This window comes from Oncorhynchus masou, chromosome 10 (genome assembly GCF_036934945.1).
Source record: "Oncorhynchus masou masou isolate Uvic2021 chromosome 10, UVic_Omas_1.1, whole genome shotgun sequence".
NCBI classification, from domain to species: domain Eukaryota; kingdom Metazoa; phylum Chordata; class Actinopteri; order Salmoniformes; family Salmonidae; genus Oncorhynchus; species Oncorhynchus masou.
The window spans coordinates 17,883,668-17,899,404 of record NC_088221.1 but is presented as its reverse complement, the minus strand read 5'-3'; the positions used below and the strand labels follow the sequence as shown (position 1 = coordinate 17,899,404).

The 15,737-nt window shown below is 43.3% G+C and overlaps 1 protein-coding gene across 5 annotated transcripts in view; it reads right to left on the bottom strand.

Moving 5' to 3' along the window:
* The window catches only part of LOC135547261 (high affinity cGMP-specific 3',5'-cyclic phosphodiesterase 9A-like), a 41,623-nt gene that overhangs the window by 15,223 nt on the left and 10,663 nt on the right, over positions 1–15,737 (bottom strand). For 3 of the 5 annotated variants that reach the window (XM_064976072.1, XM_064976073.1, XM_064976071.1), the window contains exons 2-8: positions 13,199–13,269; positions 12,777–12,887; positions 11,352–11,395; positions 9,664–9,718; positions 9,202–9,272; positions 701–785; positions 153–213 (exon numbers count right to left, since the gene is read on the bottom strand). In XM_064976072.1, coding sequence (XP_064832144.1) covers positions 153–213; positions 701–785; positions 9,202–9,272; positions 9,664–9,718; positions 11,352–11,395; positions 12,777–12,887; positions 13,199–13,269 — 498 coding nt within the window. Of the gene's footprint in view, positions 1–152; positions 214–700; positions 786–9,201; positions 9,273–9,663; positions 9,719–9,930; positions 10,031–11,351; positions 11,396–12,776; positions 12,888–13,198; positions 13,270–15,737 lie in introns of those variants that run through there. The other 2 variants (XM_064976074.1, XM_064976075.1) reach the window with 2 other exon arrangements.

Below are 15,737 nucleotides of genomic sequence, written 5' to 3'. Positions count from 1 at the left end.
GACCAGAGGATCACCCAACTGATTCTGGACATTCAAAAGTGGTGTTCTGACGCTATGGACATACAATACCTGATAACATACTCATTGACAATGACAAAACACAGACTGACGGTGACAATGAAGTAGGAGGAATTTGCAGACCACTCACTTACTTTGGGGTAAGAGGGCACATCTCTGCGAGGTGTCAGCTTCTTGTTGTCATCCAGGAAATGACTACAGTACAAAGCAAGCAGTAACCAATTAATAGAATCCGACCATAGACACACACAACATAGTGCGAAGACTGTAATGAAATATTAAATATTAAGATATAAGCAAGCCTTCGTAAGAATATCAGTAGGCCTATATAACAGGATGTAACAGTCTGTAACAATATCAGTATGAGCCATTACTGCTCGCACAAGCCGAGGCACGCGCAAAGCTACTTACTGATCTGGGGGCAGTCGTTTTAAAGCCCTGCTAATGACAGACAGGGGAGAGGAAGTTTTCCTCCAATACTTCCTCTACTAACTTCCTCTAACTAGGAGCTAAGAAAGACTATTCAATGTAAGACGCAGAAAACAAACACCATTCAGGCTTACATTGGACATCTTTATCAGGATTCAGGTCAAAGCTAAAAGGTCAAGATTAATCGTTATCAGGATTCAAGTCAAAGCTAGAGGTCAAGGTTCAAAGATGATCAGATAACCATGTGACTAACCTGTTGTTCCGGGAGGCCATCTCCTCCCGGAGCTTCTTGATGTCGCTGCGACACTTCTCTATCTCCACCACCTTCATCCCTTCCACTGCAGAGAGAGAATGAGAGAGGGAAAGAAAGAAAGAACAAGAGAGAGAGAGAAAGAGAGAGGGAAAGAAAGAAAGAACAAGAGAGAGAGAGAAAGAGGGGTTAATATATCCTATGTAACCAATTATCAGGTGACCTGGGCCTGAAGCAGTCAGTCACCCGGAACAAATTAACCTCAAAACACCCCCCCAGCCATCACAGTAGCAGTACTTCACAGTGAAGGACGATGTAATGATTAAAGATTGATTACTGATTAAATGTTCCCACTGGACTGCACAGTGAGGCTGGGGCACCATGCGTGTATGGAACAAATTGTGACAGAACAGTTGAAGGCCATAAAAAGGCCTTTTAAACAGACAGTAGTGTGCAACAATTGGAGGAAATCCAATGTACTACCGGTACTTTGACGGAATGAGGCATATCAAGCCATCTATATCAATTCAATTTTATATCTGTTTTTACAATCTGATTAGAGAGATCTAACACATCAAATCAAAGCTCAAAGGGAAGCCAGAGAGCATTGTGTGGGACAGTGTAAACAAACTTCCTTGCACCCAACAAAATGGACAGAAATAGATTAAATAGGCAGCACTATGATTTACTATAGGGTCAAGGACAGCTAGCATAGATGTAGGATCTTAATTTGATCACCATGTTGTAGGATAACTTTCCAGCAATGCAGGTCATTTAAAATGTGTAGTGTATTTGATGTTTAAAAAGGCTTCTGAAGTTTTTAATTTCCACTTTGAAATTTAAGACTTGATTTTCCCTTAGGAAGAGTGCATCATCCCCTACAGAAATGCTCAGAAGTTTACATACACTCAATTAGTATTTGGTAGCATCGCCTTAAGATTGTTTAACTTTGGTCAAACATTTCGGGTAGCCTTCCACAAGCTTCCCACAATAAATTTGGTGAATTTTGGCCCATTCCTCCTGACAGAGCTGGTGTAACTGAGTCAGGTTTGTAGGTCACCTTGCTCACACACGCTTTTTCAGTTCTGCCCACAAATGTTCTATAGGATTGAGGTCAGGGATTTGTGATGGCCACTCCAATACCTTGACTTTGTTGTCCTTAAGCCATTTTGCCACAACTTTGGAAGTATGCTTGTGGTCATTGTCCATTTGGAAGACCCATTTGCGACCATGCTCTAACTTCCTGACTTATGTCTTGAGATGTTGCTTCAAATATCCACATAATTGTCCTCCCTCATGATGCCATCTATTTTATGAAGTGCACCAGTCCCTCCTGCAGCAAAGCACCTCACAACATGATGCTTGCTGCCACTCCTGTGCTTCACGGTTGGGAAGGTGTTCTTCGGCTTACAAGTTTCCCCCTTTTTCCTCCAAATGGTCATTATGGCCAACCAGTTCTATTTTTGTTTCATCAGACCAGATGAAAAAAAAGTATGATCTTTGTCCCCGTGTGCAGTTGCAAACCGTAGTCTGGTTTTGGAGCAGTGGCTTCTTCCTTGCTGAGCGGCCTTTCAGGTTGTGTTGATATAGGACTCGTTTTACTGTGGATATAGGATACTTTTGTACCAGTTTCCTCCAGCATCTTCACAGGGTCCTTTGCTGTTGTTCTGGGATTGATTTGCACTATTCACACCAAAGTACGTTCATCTGTGATACAGTGAATTATAAGTTTCTTCCACAGCAAATCTACCATTCCAGTGTTTTACTTGCTATATTGTATTTACTTTGCCACCATGGCCTTTTTTTTGCCTTTACCTCCCTTATCTCACCTCATTTGCTCACATCGTGTATAAACTTATTTTTCTACTGTATTCTTGACTGTATGTTTGTTTTACTCCATGTGTAACTCTGTGTTGTTGTATGTGTCGAACTGCTTTGCTTTATCCTGGCCAGGTCGAATTGTAAATTAGAACTTGTTCTCAACTTGCCTACCTGGTTAAATAAAGGTGAAATAAAATAAAAAAATAAGTGAAAAAATCTGTCTGTAAACAATTGTTGGAAAAATTACTTGTGTTATGCACAAAGTAGATGTCCTAACCAACTTGCCAAAATTATAGTTTGTTATCAAGAAATTTGTGGAGTGGTTGAAAAACGAGTTTTAATGACTCTAACCTAAGTGTATGTAAACTTCCGACTTTAACTGTATAGTGTCTAGCAGTGGCTATACATGTCAAGGCTACAGCTAGCATTGTACAAGTTTATGATAAAGCATATTTCCCACCGAGTCTATAGTTTTTCTATGTGATTTCTCTTTGGTCAATGTCCAGGTGAATAACATGAGGTCAGAAAATAATAATATGAGGTTAAACTAGAGTAGAGAACATAATACTGATGTCGGAGGTTAATTTGAGCCAGTTTGCCACAGCAGGAAAATAATCCTGCTGCAACAGGAAATGTGAATTATTATGTTGATTATAATTAATGGACATTTGTGTAGAGGCTGTTACATTTTTCATAAGGGAAAATCAAGTCAGAAATTTCAACCTGGAAATGTCAAACTTCAGAAGCCCGTTTTCTCCCCAATTTTGTGATATCCAATTGTGATCCAATTACGATCTTGTCTCATCGCTGCAACTCACCAACGGGCTTGGGAGAGGCGAAGATTAAGTCATGCATCCTCCAAACATGACCCTCCAAGTCCTTCTGCTTCTTAACACACACTCGCTTAACCCGTAAGCCAGCTGCACCAATGTGTCGGAGGAAACACTGTTCAACTGACGATGAGGGTCAGCTTGCAGGCGCCTGGCCCGCCACTAGAGCGCGATGAGCCAAGTTAAGCCCCCCCGGCCAAACCCTCCCCTAACCTGGACGACGCTGGGCCAATTGTGTGCCGCCCTATGGGACTCCCAGTCATGGCCGGTTGTGACACAGCCTGAGATCAAACCCCATGCTGTCGTGACTCCGTAACACCTTCGACCGCTGCGCAACTCGGGAGGCCCCTCCATTGTCAGCTCTTATCCCCTTACTTGCTAGCCAGCCAACTTGGGCTAACACAGTCACGTCAAACAGTGAAACCCGGATAACAGAAAAGTAGCATGATTTGCATTTATTTATGCTGTTTTCTAGAATTTGGATACATCTATAACAATGAGCTAATGAAAATGTGCTTTCTCGTCAGGACACTGTTTAGAGGAGCTAGCCAACAACACAGCTAACAAAATCAATTCAAACTGAAGCTGGAAAGACAGCAAACTAGCTGTATTTCATTTCACCTGTTTTTCTATTGACATTTCTTTGTATACATATCCATAAAGATTACGCTAATTCATGATTTCGGCTGGTTGAGAAAAGCTGCCTGCCTCTCTGTCTCGTCCCGACTCCCAACTCGTTCATTAATATTGGACAGCTGGAGATCGAATTTCAATATTGAAACAATGTTGCAAATGTCACACAGAGACGGCTAGCACGGTTTATATAAATCTCCGCTGTTGAAAACCAAATTCTAGTCCAAAAGAAAGGGGAGATCATGTCTAAGATGATTTTCTACAGTGGAGATTTTTATAAAGGTTATAAATTGCCTGGTTGGGTTGATGGATAGCACAGTGAGATGGAACAGTAAATAGGCATTTCAACGTCATAGCCTTAGCCGGTAGTAACTTGTGGAAAAGGCACTGGCTGGAACGCGGTTTTAACCCATCATGATCCAGGATTAGACCCACCCCGTGTATAACAGGTGAATAGAGAATGTATGGTATGTCAGTCTATTATGTTTAACAAAAAGCTCACATATCAAATCAAAGATCCAAACTTGGTTAGTAGACAGTTTTGTACACTATTTGAAATGTAAAAACACTGTTTAACAACCACGAGACACAAGTATGTTTTAAAGCTGAACAAATTTGCATTGCTAAATAGCTCAAGACAAAACACCCCATTCAAACCCTACTAAATAGTTAAATACCCCTCCTTCAGGGGTGTACGTTACTTTTCTTAACCTTAAAGGGAAACTTTCCCGCTAGACACTATTTGGGGTGTTTTTCCAGTAACCAGCATTACGACCAGGAATACAACTTTCCCGAATTGGATCCTTTGTTCGCACCCCCCTGGGTAATTGAACTTATCCCAGAGGCTGCTCCAAGACGCCGCCGGCAGAGAAGAGGTATTCAGAGTGGACTTGTAGTCCGACTAATGTTCAGTCTCTGGTCAACAAAGAAGACGAGCTCAGGGCGAGGATCTCCTTCCAGAGAGACATCAGGGACTGTAACATACTCTGTTTCATGGAATCATGGCTCTCTCCGGATATACTGTCCCTATCCATACAGCCAGATGGGTTCTCAGTACATCACACAGACAAGAATAAAGAAGTCTCTGGGAAGACGAAGGGCGGTGGTGTATGTTTCATGATTAACCACTCATGGTGTGACTGTGATAATGTACAGAAACACAAGTCATTTTGTTCACCTGACCTAGAACACAATCAAATGCCGACCGTATTACCTCCCAAGAAAATTATCTTGTTGATAGTCCCCCTCTAGCCGATACCACTATGGTCCTCAAGGAACTACACTGGACTTTATGCAAACTGGAAACCACATATCCTGAGGCCGCATTTATTGTAGCTGGGGCTTGTAATAAAGCAAATTTGAGGAAAACACTATTGAAGTTCTATCAACACATTGACTGCAGTACTCGTGCTGGGAAAACACTCAACCACTGCTATTCTCTCTTCCGGGATGCCTACAAGGCCCTCCCCTGCCCATTTTGCTCCCCCATTCCTATATGCACAGGAAGTACCTGCGCTAAGGTCTATTCAACACTGATCTGCCCAATCAGAATCCATGCTTCAAGATTGTTTTGATCACTTGGACTGGGATTTGTTCCGGGTAACCTGTAAGAATAACAATGATGTATACACGGACACGGTGACTGAGTTCATCAGGAAGTGTATAGGGAATGTTGTTCCCACTGTAACTATTAAAACCTACCCAAACCAGAAACCATGGATAGATGGCAGCATTCACGCGAAACTGAAAGCGCGAACCACCGCATTTAATGGCAAGGTGACTGGGAATATGTTTGAATACAAACGGTGTAGTTTCTCCTTCCGTAAGGCAACCAAACAAGCAAAACGTCAGTACAGAGAAAGTGGAGTCGCAATTCAACAACTCCAGGGCTCTTGTTCTCTGTGGCCGACATAAGTAAGACATTTAAGTGTGTTAACCCTCGCAGGGCTGCCGGCCCAGACGGCATCCTTAGCCGCGTCCTCAGAGCATGCGCAGAACAGCTGGCTGGAGTGTTTACGGACATATTCAATCTCTCCCTATCCCGGTCTACTGTACCCACACTTGCTTCAAGATGTCCACCATTGTTTCTGTACCCAAGAAAGCAAAAGTAACTGAACTAAATGTCTATCGCCCCCTAGCACTCACTTCTGTCATCATAAAGTTATTTGAGAGGCTAGTTAAGGATCATATCACCTCTACCTTACCTGACACCCTAGACTCAGTTCAATTTGCTTACCGTCCCAATAGATCCACAGACGATGGAATCACAATTGCACTACACACTGTTATATCCCATCTGAACAAGAGGAATACCAATGTAAGAATGCTGCTCATTGACTATAGCTCAGCCTTCAACACCGTAATACCCTCCAAGCTCATCATCAAACTTGGGTCTGAACCCGACCCTGTGCAACTGGGTCCTGGACTTCCTGATGGGCCGCCCCAGGTGGTGAAGGTAGCAAACAACCTCCACTTCACTGATCCTTCACCCATGACTGCACGGCCACAAACGCCTCCAACTCAATCATCAAGTTTGCAGACGACACAACAAAAGTAGGCCTGATTACCAACAATGACGAGACAGCCTACAAGGAGGAAGTGAGGGCCCTGGCGGAGTGGTACCAGGAAATGAACCTCTCAATTCACAACAATACGTCAACAAAACAAAACGGAGCTGATCGTGGACTTCAGGAAACAGCAGAGGGAGCACGCCCCTATCCACATCTACGGGACCGGAGTGGAGAAGGTGGAAAGCTTCAAGTTCCTCGGCATACACATCACTGACTATCTGAAATGGCCCACCCACACAGGCAGTGTGGTGAAGAAGGCGCAACAGCGCCTCTTCAACCTCAGGAGGCTCAAGAAATTTGGCTTGGCCCCTAAGAATCTCAAACTTTTACAATGCACAATTAAGAGCATCCTGTCGGGCTGTATTACCGCCTGGTACTGCAACTGCAAGGAACACAAGCATTTCGCAACACCCGCAATAACATCTTCTAAATATGTGTGACCAATAAAATTTGACTTGATTGTATTTTGATTTGATTATAAGGGATGAGAGAGTGTTTCAGAGATAATTATGCACTATAGATATATTTCAGAATTTTTGCCCTGGGAATGTCCTGGAATCGCCGCAAATTCTGGATATTGTGGTTTGCTTACAACCAGGATATTTAGCTGCCCTGTTTCAACTGGTGAAATTCAGAAACGCTCGTATTTGCGTGTAGTGAGGAGATTCAAAATGTTCAAATCAAATCAAATGTTTATGACACATATAATATATTAACAACATATCAATGGACTGAGTAGACAAAACATTAGGAACACCTTCCTCATACTGAGTTGCACCCCCCGCTTTTGCCCTCAGAACAGGCTCGATTCGTCGGGGCATGGACTCTGCAAGGTGTAGAAAGCGTTCCACAGGGACGCTGGCCCATGTTGACTCCATGGCTTCCACTCCGAACAGCTCGATCCATCTCATCCCACAGATGCTCAATTGGATTGAGATCTGGTGACTGGGCAGGCCACTGCAGTAAGCTGGATTCACTGTCATGTTCGTGGGACCATTTCTGGACAATCCTAGCGTTGTGTCATGGGGCATTATCCTGCTGAAAAAAATCATTTCCAGATGGATACACTGCTGCCATGAAGGGATGCACCTGATTGGCAATGATTTTGAGATACCCTATGGCATTCAAACTTTGCTCCACTTTAGTCAATGGGCCCAATGTGTGCCATCAAAACACACCACCAGCCTTCAATGTTGACACGCATGTACTCGTGGTTTTCTCCATACCTTAGTCTTCCCATCAGTGTGAAACAGCAGGAATTGGGATTCAGGCCAGGCAATGTTTTTCCAATTCTCCAGTGTTCAGTGTTTTCGTTCCTTAGCTCACTGCAACCACAGTTTGTTTTTTTACTGAAAGAAGTAGAACTCTGTAAGGTCGTCGGCTGCCATACCCCATTCGTGTCAAGGTAAGATGAGTTGTGCATTCTTTTATGGGTCTTTGGGCACCATTGTTGTACTGGACTGTCAGTTGAATAACTGAAGCCCATCTGTTGCTCTGCACAATTCATGTCAGCCTCCATTTACCCCTTTCATCAATGACCCGTTTAAACCACTGGCCTGCCTTCTTGATACACACGGAAAACTGTTGAGTGTGAAAAACCCAGCAGTGTTTCACTCAAACAGGTGCGCCTGGCACCTACTACCATACCCTGTTCAAGGGTACTTAAATATTTTGTCATGCCAATTCACCCTCTGAATGGCACACATACACAATCCTTGTCTCAATTGTCTCAAGGCTTAAAAATCCTTATTTAAACGTATCTCCTCCCCTTTATCTACACTGACTGGATTTAACAGGTGACATCAACAACGGATCTGTATTCACCTGGTCGGCCGATGTCATGGAAAGAGAACGTGTTCCTAATGTTTTGTACACTCAGTGTATAGTGAAATAGAGCAGCGGTGAAATTTCCCTTTAACATCTTTAAAAAATATATATATGATGTTAAAGGGACATTTTTTATGACATTTCAATCTCCCAGGGCTACCATTTCTATTAACATTTCCCATCCAGCCAAGTTAATGAGTTGCGATTAAACCTATTAAAATATGCCTGCTCACATACAGTAGCAGAACGATGTTCACTGCATGCTTTATTGCAGAGTTTCAGTGAGGGTTCTATTGCCTCATACACGGGCCACACATCAACTTACTGAGAGTGAATCTTGCCTATGCCAATCGGCCATCGCTCATCCATATATTTACATGTACATATTCTTATTCATTCCTTTACACATGTGTGTAAAAGGTAGTTGTTGTGAAATTGTTAGATTACTTGTTGGATATTACTGCACGGTCGGAACTAGAAGCACAAGCATTTCACTACACTCGCATTAACATCTGCTAACCATGTGTATGTGACCAATAACATTGATATGATTTGATTTTTGAATATGGTTACAGGGCATCTGCTTGGTATTACATTTAAGTTATTTTTTTCTCCATTGTATGCCACTCTTTAACTAAGAGTCACCATAGAACAAAATCATCTGTTCAAAGGACCATACTGTATTCTTCTATTTTCTGCATTCAGTGTATTTGTTCTGTAGACCCCTTAGTATTCCCCATGGTAGGTAACAATACTGTGATTTAAGCAAAAAGCTGTCTCCTCTCTAGGGAGAAATAAACACACAGACAGACACAGTACTCACACTCCACTCTCTTCTCCAACATGGCCAAGCGGTTCGTCACCTCCGTCTTCAGCTCGTTGATTTTAAACGCTCTGCAAAGAAAGAGTGAAGGACAGACGGAGAGAGATGGGGAAAGAAAAGAAAGAGGAGATAGAAAGAGGGAAAGAGACGGAAAAAGAGTGAGAAAATAAGATAGAAAGAGAGAGAGCGAGAGAGAGGGAAAGAGAGAGGGAGAGAGAGAAAGAGAGAGAGAGAGAGCGAGAGAGAGAGAAAGAGAGAGGGAAAGAGAGAGATAGAGAGAGAGAGAGAGGGAAAGAGAGAGGGAAAGAGAGAGCAAAAGGGACATAGAGCAATCATTATCTGAAAGCAGTACACAATAATACAGTGACACACAAATAGCATACATTTACGAGAACAAGGGAACAAAAAGCATTTACCAAGCCAGAGGCAACATTTCCACGAAAGCTACATCAGTGCTCTTACCTGGAAAACTGCTCTGCCACCTGTGTCAATACATTCTGGAAGAGTTCCTCTTTATCTGGAAGAAAAAGATGGTGCTGCGTTACACACAGGAAAAACACAACTCATGCATGTCTCTCTGTGCTGTAACGACAACACTGCACACGTCTGAAGCATTTCATTATATCAGAGCCTGGGGGTGTAACAGATATCGAATGCCCCTTTTATCGCACGCACGCACGCACACACACACACACACACGCACGCACGCACGCACGCACACACACATACCTTATGTAAACCAGCAACAACAAGAGACTGAAACAAACACAACAGATGGCAAAAGAAGAGAGTGTTTTCTCTGTCTCACTACTGAACGCAGTAGTCGCGTTTCGAGATGGTGCCAGCTTGATATATTAACAAGGCACTTGTAATATCCCTTCCCACACACAGAAAATAACTCCATGACAAAAACAAAGCTCTGCTATTGGTGCAGTGCAGACTTATGGCCAAAGTTCACCTGAGAGGCCAATAAAAGTGCAGGTATGTGAACTAGTAAAACCATCTGGCACCTGTTGGACTGATCCTATTGTACACCGTGTCACATTAATGCTGTCCTAATGTACACCGTGTCACATTAATGCTGTCCCAATGTACACCGTGTCACATTAATGCTGTCCTAATGTACACCGTGTCACATTAATGCTGTCCTATTGTACACCGTATCACATTAATGCTGTCGTATTGTACACCGTGTCACATTAATGCTGTCCTAATGTACACCATGTCACATTAATGCTGTCCTATTGTACACCGTGTCACATTAATGCTGTCCTATTGTACACCGTAACACCATACCACTAGATGTACTGGTGCCTCTTGGGCAGTTCACATTGTTGATTGAGGACCTCTTTACTGAGGAATGTGATTGGTTCTCTTGAATGTTTAATATTTGTATTATGTGGTATTTGTAAAAAAGTGCAGGGCTCCCTTGTCCAAGAGATCTTGGGCCTGCTAAAATAAAGCTTTAAAAAAGTGTGGAACAAAGACAGGAATTTTCCCCAGATGTTCAGCTGGCCTGTCTATGTACTCTTGTGTGTGAGTGATGACTGAAAATAAGGATGTTGTTTTGTTGCCTTCCCTGCACTGGTTCTCATCACACTGTTAAATCAGCCAGGTTTACTAGGTGACATTTCCCATAAACGGAGGTCATGAACCATGTAACTTCACTAACCAAGCAAAACAATAAATAAATAGTGTGTGTGTCTGAGTGTGTTTACATCCTTGTGTCTATTGCCTACACGTTTTGATGACTATGCTTGTTTATGTGCAGTGTGCACATCAGGTATGTGGGATAGCGTGCTGTGCTTTGTGTGTGTGCTCATGCTTACATACATATATGCAAAATATATGCATATGCTAATAAGCTATTGCATAGGTGATTTTTTAAAATTATTTTTTTTACCTTTATTTTACTAGGCAAGTCAGTTAAGAACAAATTCTTATTTTCAATGATGGCCTAGGAACAGTGGGTTAACTGCCTGTTCAGGGGCAGAACAACAGATTTGTCAGCTCGGGGATTTGAACTTGCAACCTTCCGGTTAGTAGTCCAATGCTCTAACCACTAGGCTACCCTGCCGCCCCTAATGATTATGTCAGCAATGTCTATTTGCATAGTCAGTGTGAAAAGCCAATGGCCCTCTGGGACTCACCAGCTAGCTGTCCTCCAGTCAGGGGCACCACTCTGTACGGTGACCTTCAACACACACACAAACACACCAGTCAGTTTAGACAGCAAGTGGTGCAGCACTCAAATATGTTCCCCCTTCCTCCTAATCAGACATGCTGTGAATGTCCTCTTCCTCCCACTCTCTTACTCAGCGTCTGAAGTGTGAGGACACGCTGGGGGCTGTGTGTGTGTCTTTTTGGTTTTACTATCATTGTGGGGACCAGAAGTCCTCACAAGGATAGTAAAACAAGGAAAGGTGGGGACATTTTGCCGGTTCCTACAAGGAAAAATGCTATTTTAGGCTTAATGCTGACCACACCGCTCACGTCACGTGAGCTAGCATTGCAAAATAATGTACACATACATGTTATTCAATAATTGCACCAACACTGCTCACGCGCGTCTACATAGCCAGGCGCTAAAATGGAATTTGGTTCTATTTCTATTTGGTTCTGTCTGCAATTCCCGCCTCTCCCATCTCCTCATTGGTTTTTTAGGATCATATACCCACGTGGGTGATTGAAGGATGAACTGAGGTCCACACTCCAGTCTAGTTGGTTGTGGTAATGCACCTTAAAGTTGGTTGCCAACCACCATTGTGCATTTCAGGTAAAATAACAAACCCCAATGTTTATTTCACAGGACAAATTAGCTAGCAACAGCATGCTAGCTAGCTAAATTACCATACATGTTTAATGCTTTTCGACCTGTCCCAAAATTAATATAGTTGGTTCAGAGTTCGTTCGTTTTGATATTTCCAACTGTGTGTCCTGATCGCGTCTGATGTGGGTGGACAGAATCAACATGCACGCAATGGCGTGAGCGGTCTGGTCAGCATGTTAGGGGCTAGGTTTAGGGTTAGAATTAGGAGTTAGGCCATTTGGCCTAGGGTTAGGAAAACGTGTGTGTGTGTGTGTGTGTGTGTGTGTGTGTGTGTGTGTGTGTGTGTGTGTGTGTGTGTGTGTGTGTGTGTGTAGTGTCTAGCTCATTGATCACACCCTGACCATGGATCTGTTAGTATTTTCAGCCTAACAAGTCCTAGGCAATAGGGCACAATCTGGGATATTTCCTGCTGTTGAATGGACATTTAAATCAATAATATAAACCTTTACCCTTGAAGAATTTAACTTTTTCTTATGAGTTTAGACTGCCAAAATGACAGATTATGCATTTAAGGACCAGCATATGTATTTTTCTGCTATAAATGTAAACACAGATGGAAATGAAGGTAGCCCTCTAGCCCATGGCTAGTACTTTTCAGAACGGGCTAGTAGAAAATTTGTCCCACTAGCTCCCCGGGCTAGTGAAAATGTATCTTTTAAAATATTGCATGGCACAGATTTTGGACCAGGGCTAGCTAGTAAAGAATTGCAGTTCCATCCCTGAATGTAGATGTGTCAGGGCCTACCTCTCGGTGTTGTGTGGCATGGTGGGGTCGATGGACACCATGGCTCCCGTGGAATCCAGCAGAGACAAGGTGGTGTTCCTGTCCAAAACAGACAAAGCAGGGACACTCTCTCTGAGGATGTGTCCCACTATGGTTCAATGAAGAGAGTGTAGGTGTTGGGCACATTCCAAATATCAATCAAGTAAACCAAGGGAAAGATGAAAGCTAGTCAAGACTATTGGGACTAGGCCACTCACTATAGAGTATTATCTTGTCACTAATATGAGTTCTCAACGTGGCATCTAATAGAAGTGATCCTCAAAACAACATTAGAAAAGCAGCCTAGCAGACAGGGGGATTAAAGGATCCTGACAGGACGCTGACAGAGACGACTCTAAGCTTCACAGCAGAACTGAAGAGGGGAAAAGAGAGCAGAGAATTACCTTGGAAGACCTAGAGCGGTACAGAATAACTCCTTGATATCATACGGGCTGCAGAATCTGCTGAAGACCACCTACGGGAAGGGTAGCAAAGACATGAAACATAGTCACGATCTAGTACATATATGACATATAATGCATGAAAACAAAATGGGTTCTACCTGGAACCAAAAAGGGTTCTCCTATGAGGACAGTCAAACATTCCCTTTTGGAACCCTTTTTTCTAAGAGTATATATTCTAAAATATATATGCAGAAGTTTTGGAGATACTGATACCAGATGTGGAATACATTCCCAGTGATCAGGGTGGAACAGCAGACCACCAAACCGGTGTATTTACTCAGTCTACTATCCTCTCAAGCACCACCAGAGTACAGTGTGAAAATGGACCAACCACCCCACTAGGGAGAGAAGAAGAACTTTGTATTGACAGGTCTCTCATTCTGGGCTTTTCCTTTGATTACAAATGTGCAGATTCCAGTGCACCACAGTAAATATCCCCCCCCCCCCATCACACCCTCCCCCTCTCCTTTAATTGCCTTCCAAACACAGTCTGTCAGTAATTTCTCGTGTCAGCCCCAGGTTCACCAACACAGACGACTTTGACCCATGTAGATAAAAGCATCTTGATTCTTATGCCATTGGCAGGGGCAACAAAGTTGACAATAGGTGACAAAAGGAACCAAGGCAACAAGGGTAAGAAGGAGACGGAGAAATGTGTAGGTTAAGAAGGAAGAGAGGAGGGGGGGGGTGATGAGAGAGACAGAGAGCACTCCAGAAACCTGTCAGTGGCAGGCTGTCAGGTGTGTTAGACAGTGATGTGTTAAGTTCAGAGACACGTAAGCAAGAGCCACTTAAGTTCACAAACAGACAATTCACCATGAAATACAATAGAAATTGCAGGATTGTATATTCACAAATCATACATTTTCACTTAGTTATTGTTAATCAATTTCCCATATCCGTTTTCAGAGAAATACATAAAGGCTATGTAGGCTCCATTTTCACTGGTGTGAAATTGTAATTCAATTTCACTCTATTGCAATTCAACAAGGAGAAGAGGCGAATAGAAACATCCTGTTCCATCTCCTCTCTAGAGACGTGAAGTAGACCTACCGTAACATCCTGTCCATCTCCTCTCTAGAGACATGTAGTAGACCTACCGTAACATCCTGTCCATCTCCTCTCTAGAGACATGTAGTAGACCTACCGTAACATCCTGTCCATCTCCTCTCTAGAGACATGTAGTAGACCTACCGTAACATCCTGTCCATCTCCTCTCTAGAGACATGTAGTAGACCTACCGTAACATCCTGTCCATCTCCTCTCTAGAGACATGTAGTAGACCTACCGTAACATCCTGTCCATCTCTCTAGAGACATGTAGTAGACCTACCGTAACATCCTGTCCATCTCCTCTCTAGAGACATGTAGTAGACCTACCGTAACATCCTGTCCATCTCCTCTCTAGAGACATGTAGTAGACCTACCGTAACATCCTGTCCATCTCCTCTCTAGAGACGTGAAGTAGACCTACCGTAACATCCTGTCCATCTCCTCTCTAGAGACATGTAGTAGACCTACCGTAACATCCTGTTCCATCTCCTCTCTAGAGACATGTAGTAGACCTACCGTAACATCCTGTCCATCTCCTCTCTAGAGACATGTAGTAGACCTACCGTAACATCCTGTCCATCTCCTCTCTAGAGACGTGAAGTAAACCTACCGTAACATCCTGTCCATCTCCTCTCTAGAGACATGTAGTAGACCTACCGTAACATCCTGTCCATCTCCTCTCTAGAGACATGTAGTAGACCTACCGTAACATCCTGTCCATCTCCTCTCTAGAGACATGTAGTAGACCTACCGTAACATCCTGTCCATCTCCTCTCCAGAGACATGTAGTAGACCTACCGTAACATCCTGTCCATCTCCTCTCTAGAGACGTGAAGTAGACCTACCGTAAAATCCTGTCCATCTCCTCTCTAGAGACATGTAGTAGACCTACCGTAACATCCTGTCCATCTCCTCTCTAGAGACGTGAAGTAAACCTACCGTAACATCCTGTCCATCTCCTCTGTAGAGACGTGAAGTAGACCTACCGTAACATCCTGTCCATCTCCTCTCTAGAGACGTGAAGTAGACCTACCGTAACATCCTGTCCATCTCCTCTCTAGAGACGTGTAGTAGACCTACCGTAACATCCTGTCCATCTCCTCTCTAGAGACGTGAAGTAGACCTACCGTAACATCCTGTCCATCTCCTCTCTAGAGACATGTAGTAGACCTACCGTAACATCCTGTCCATCTCCTCTCTAGAGACATGTAGTAGACCTATCGTAACATCCTGTCCATCTCCTCTCTAGAGACATGTAGTAGACCTACCGTAACATCCTGTCCATCTCCTCTCTAGAGACATGTAGTAGACCTACCGTAACATCCTGTCCATCTCCTCTCTAGAGACATGTAGTAGACCTACCATAACATCCTGTCCATCTCCTCTCTACAGTAACAGTACTAGTGCCTTAACATCTGAGCGGATGC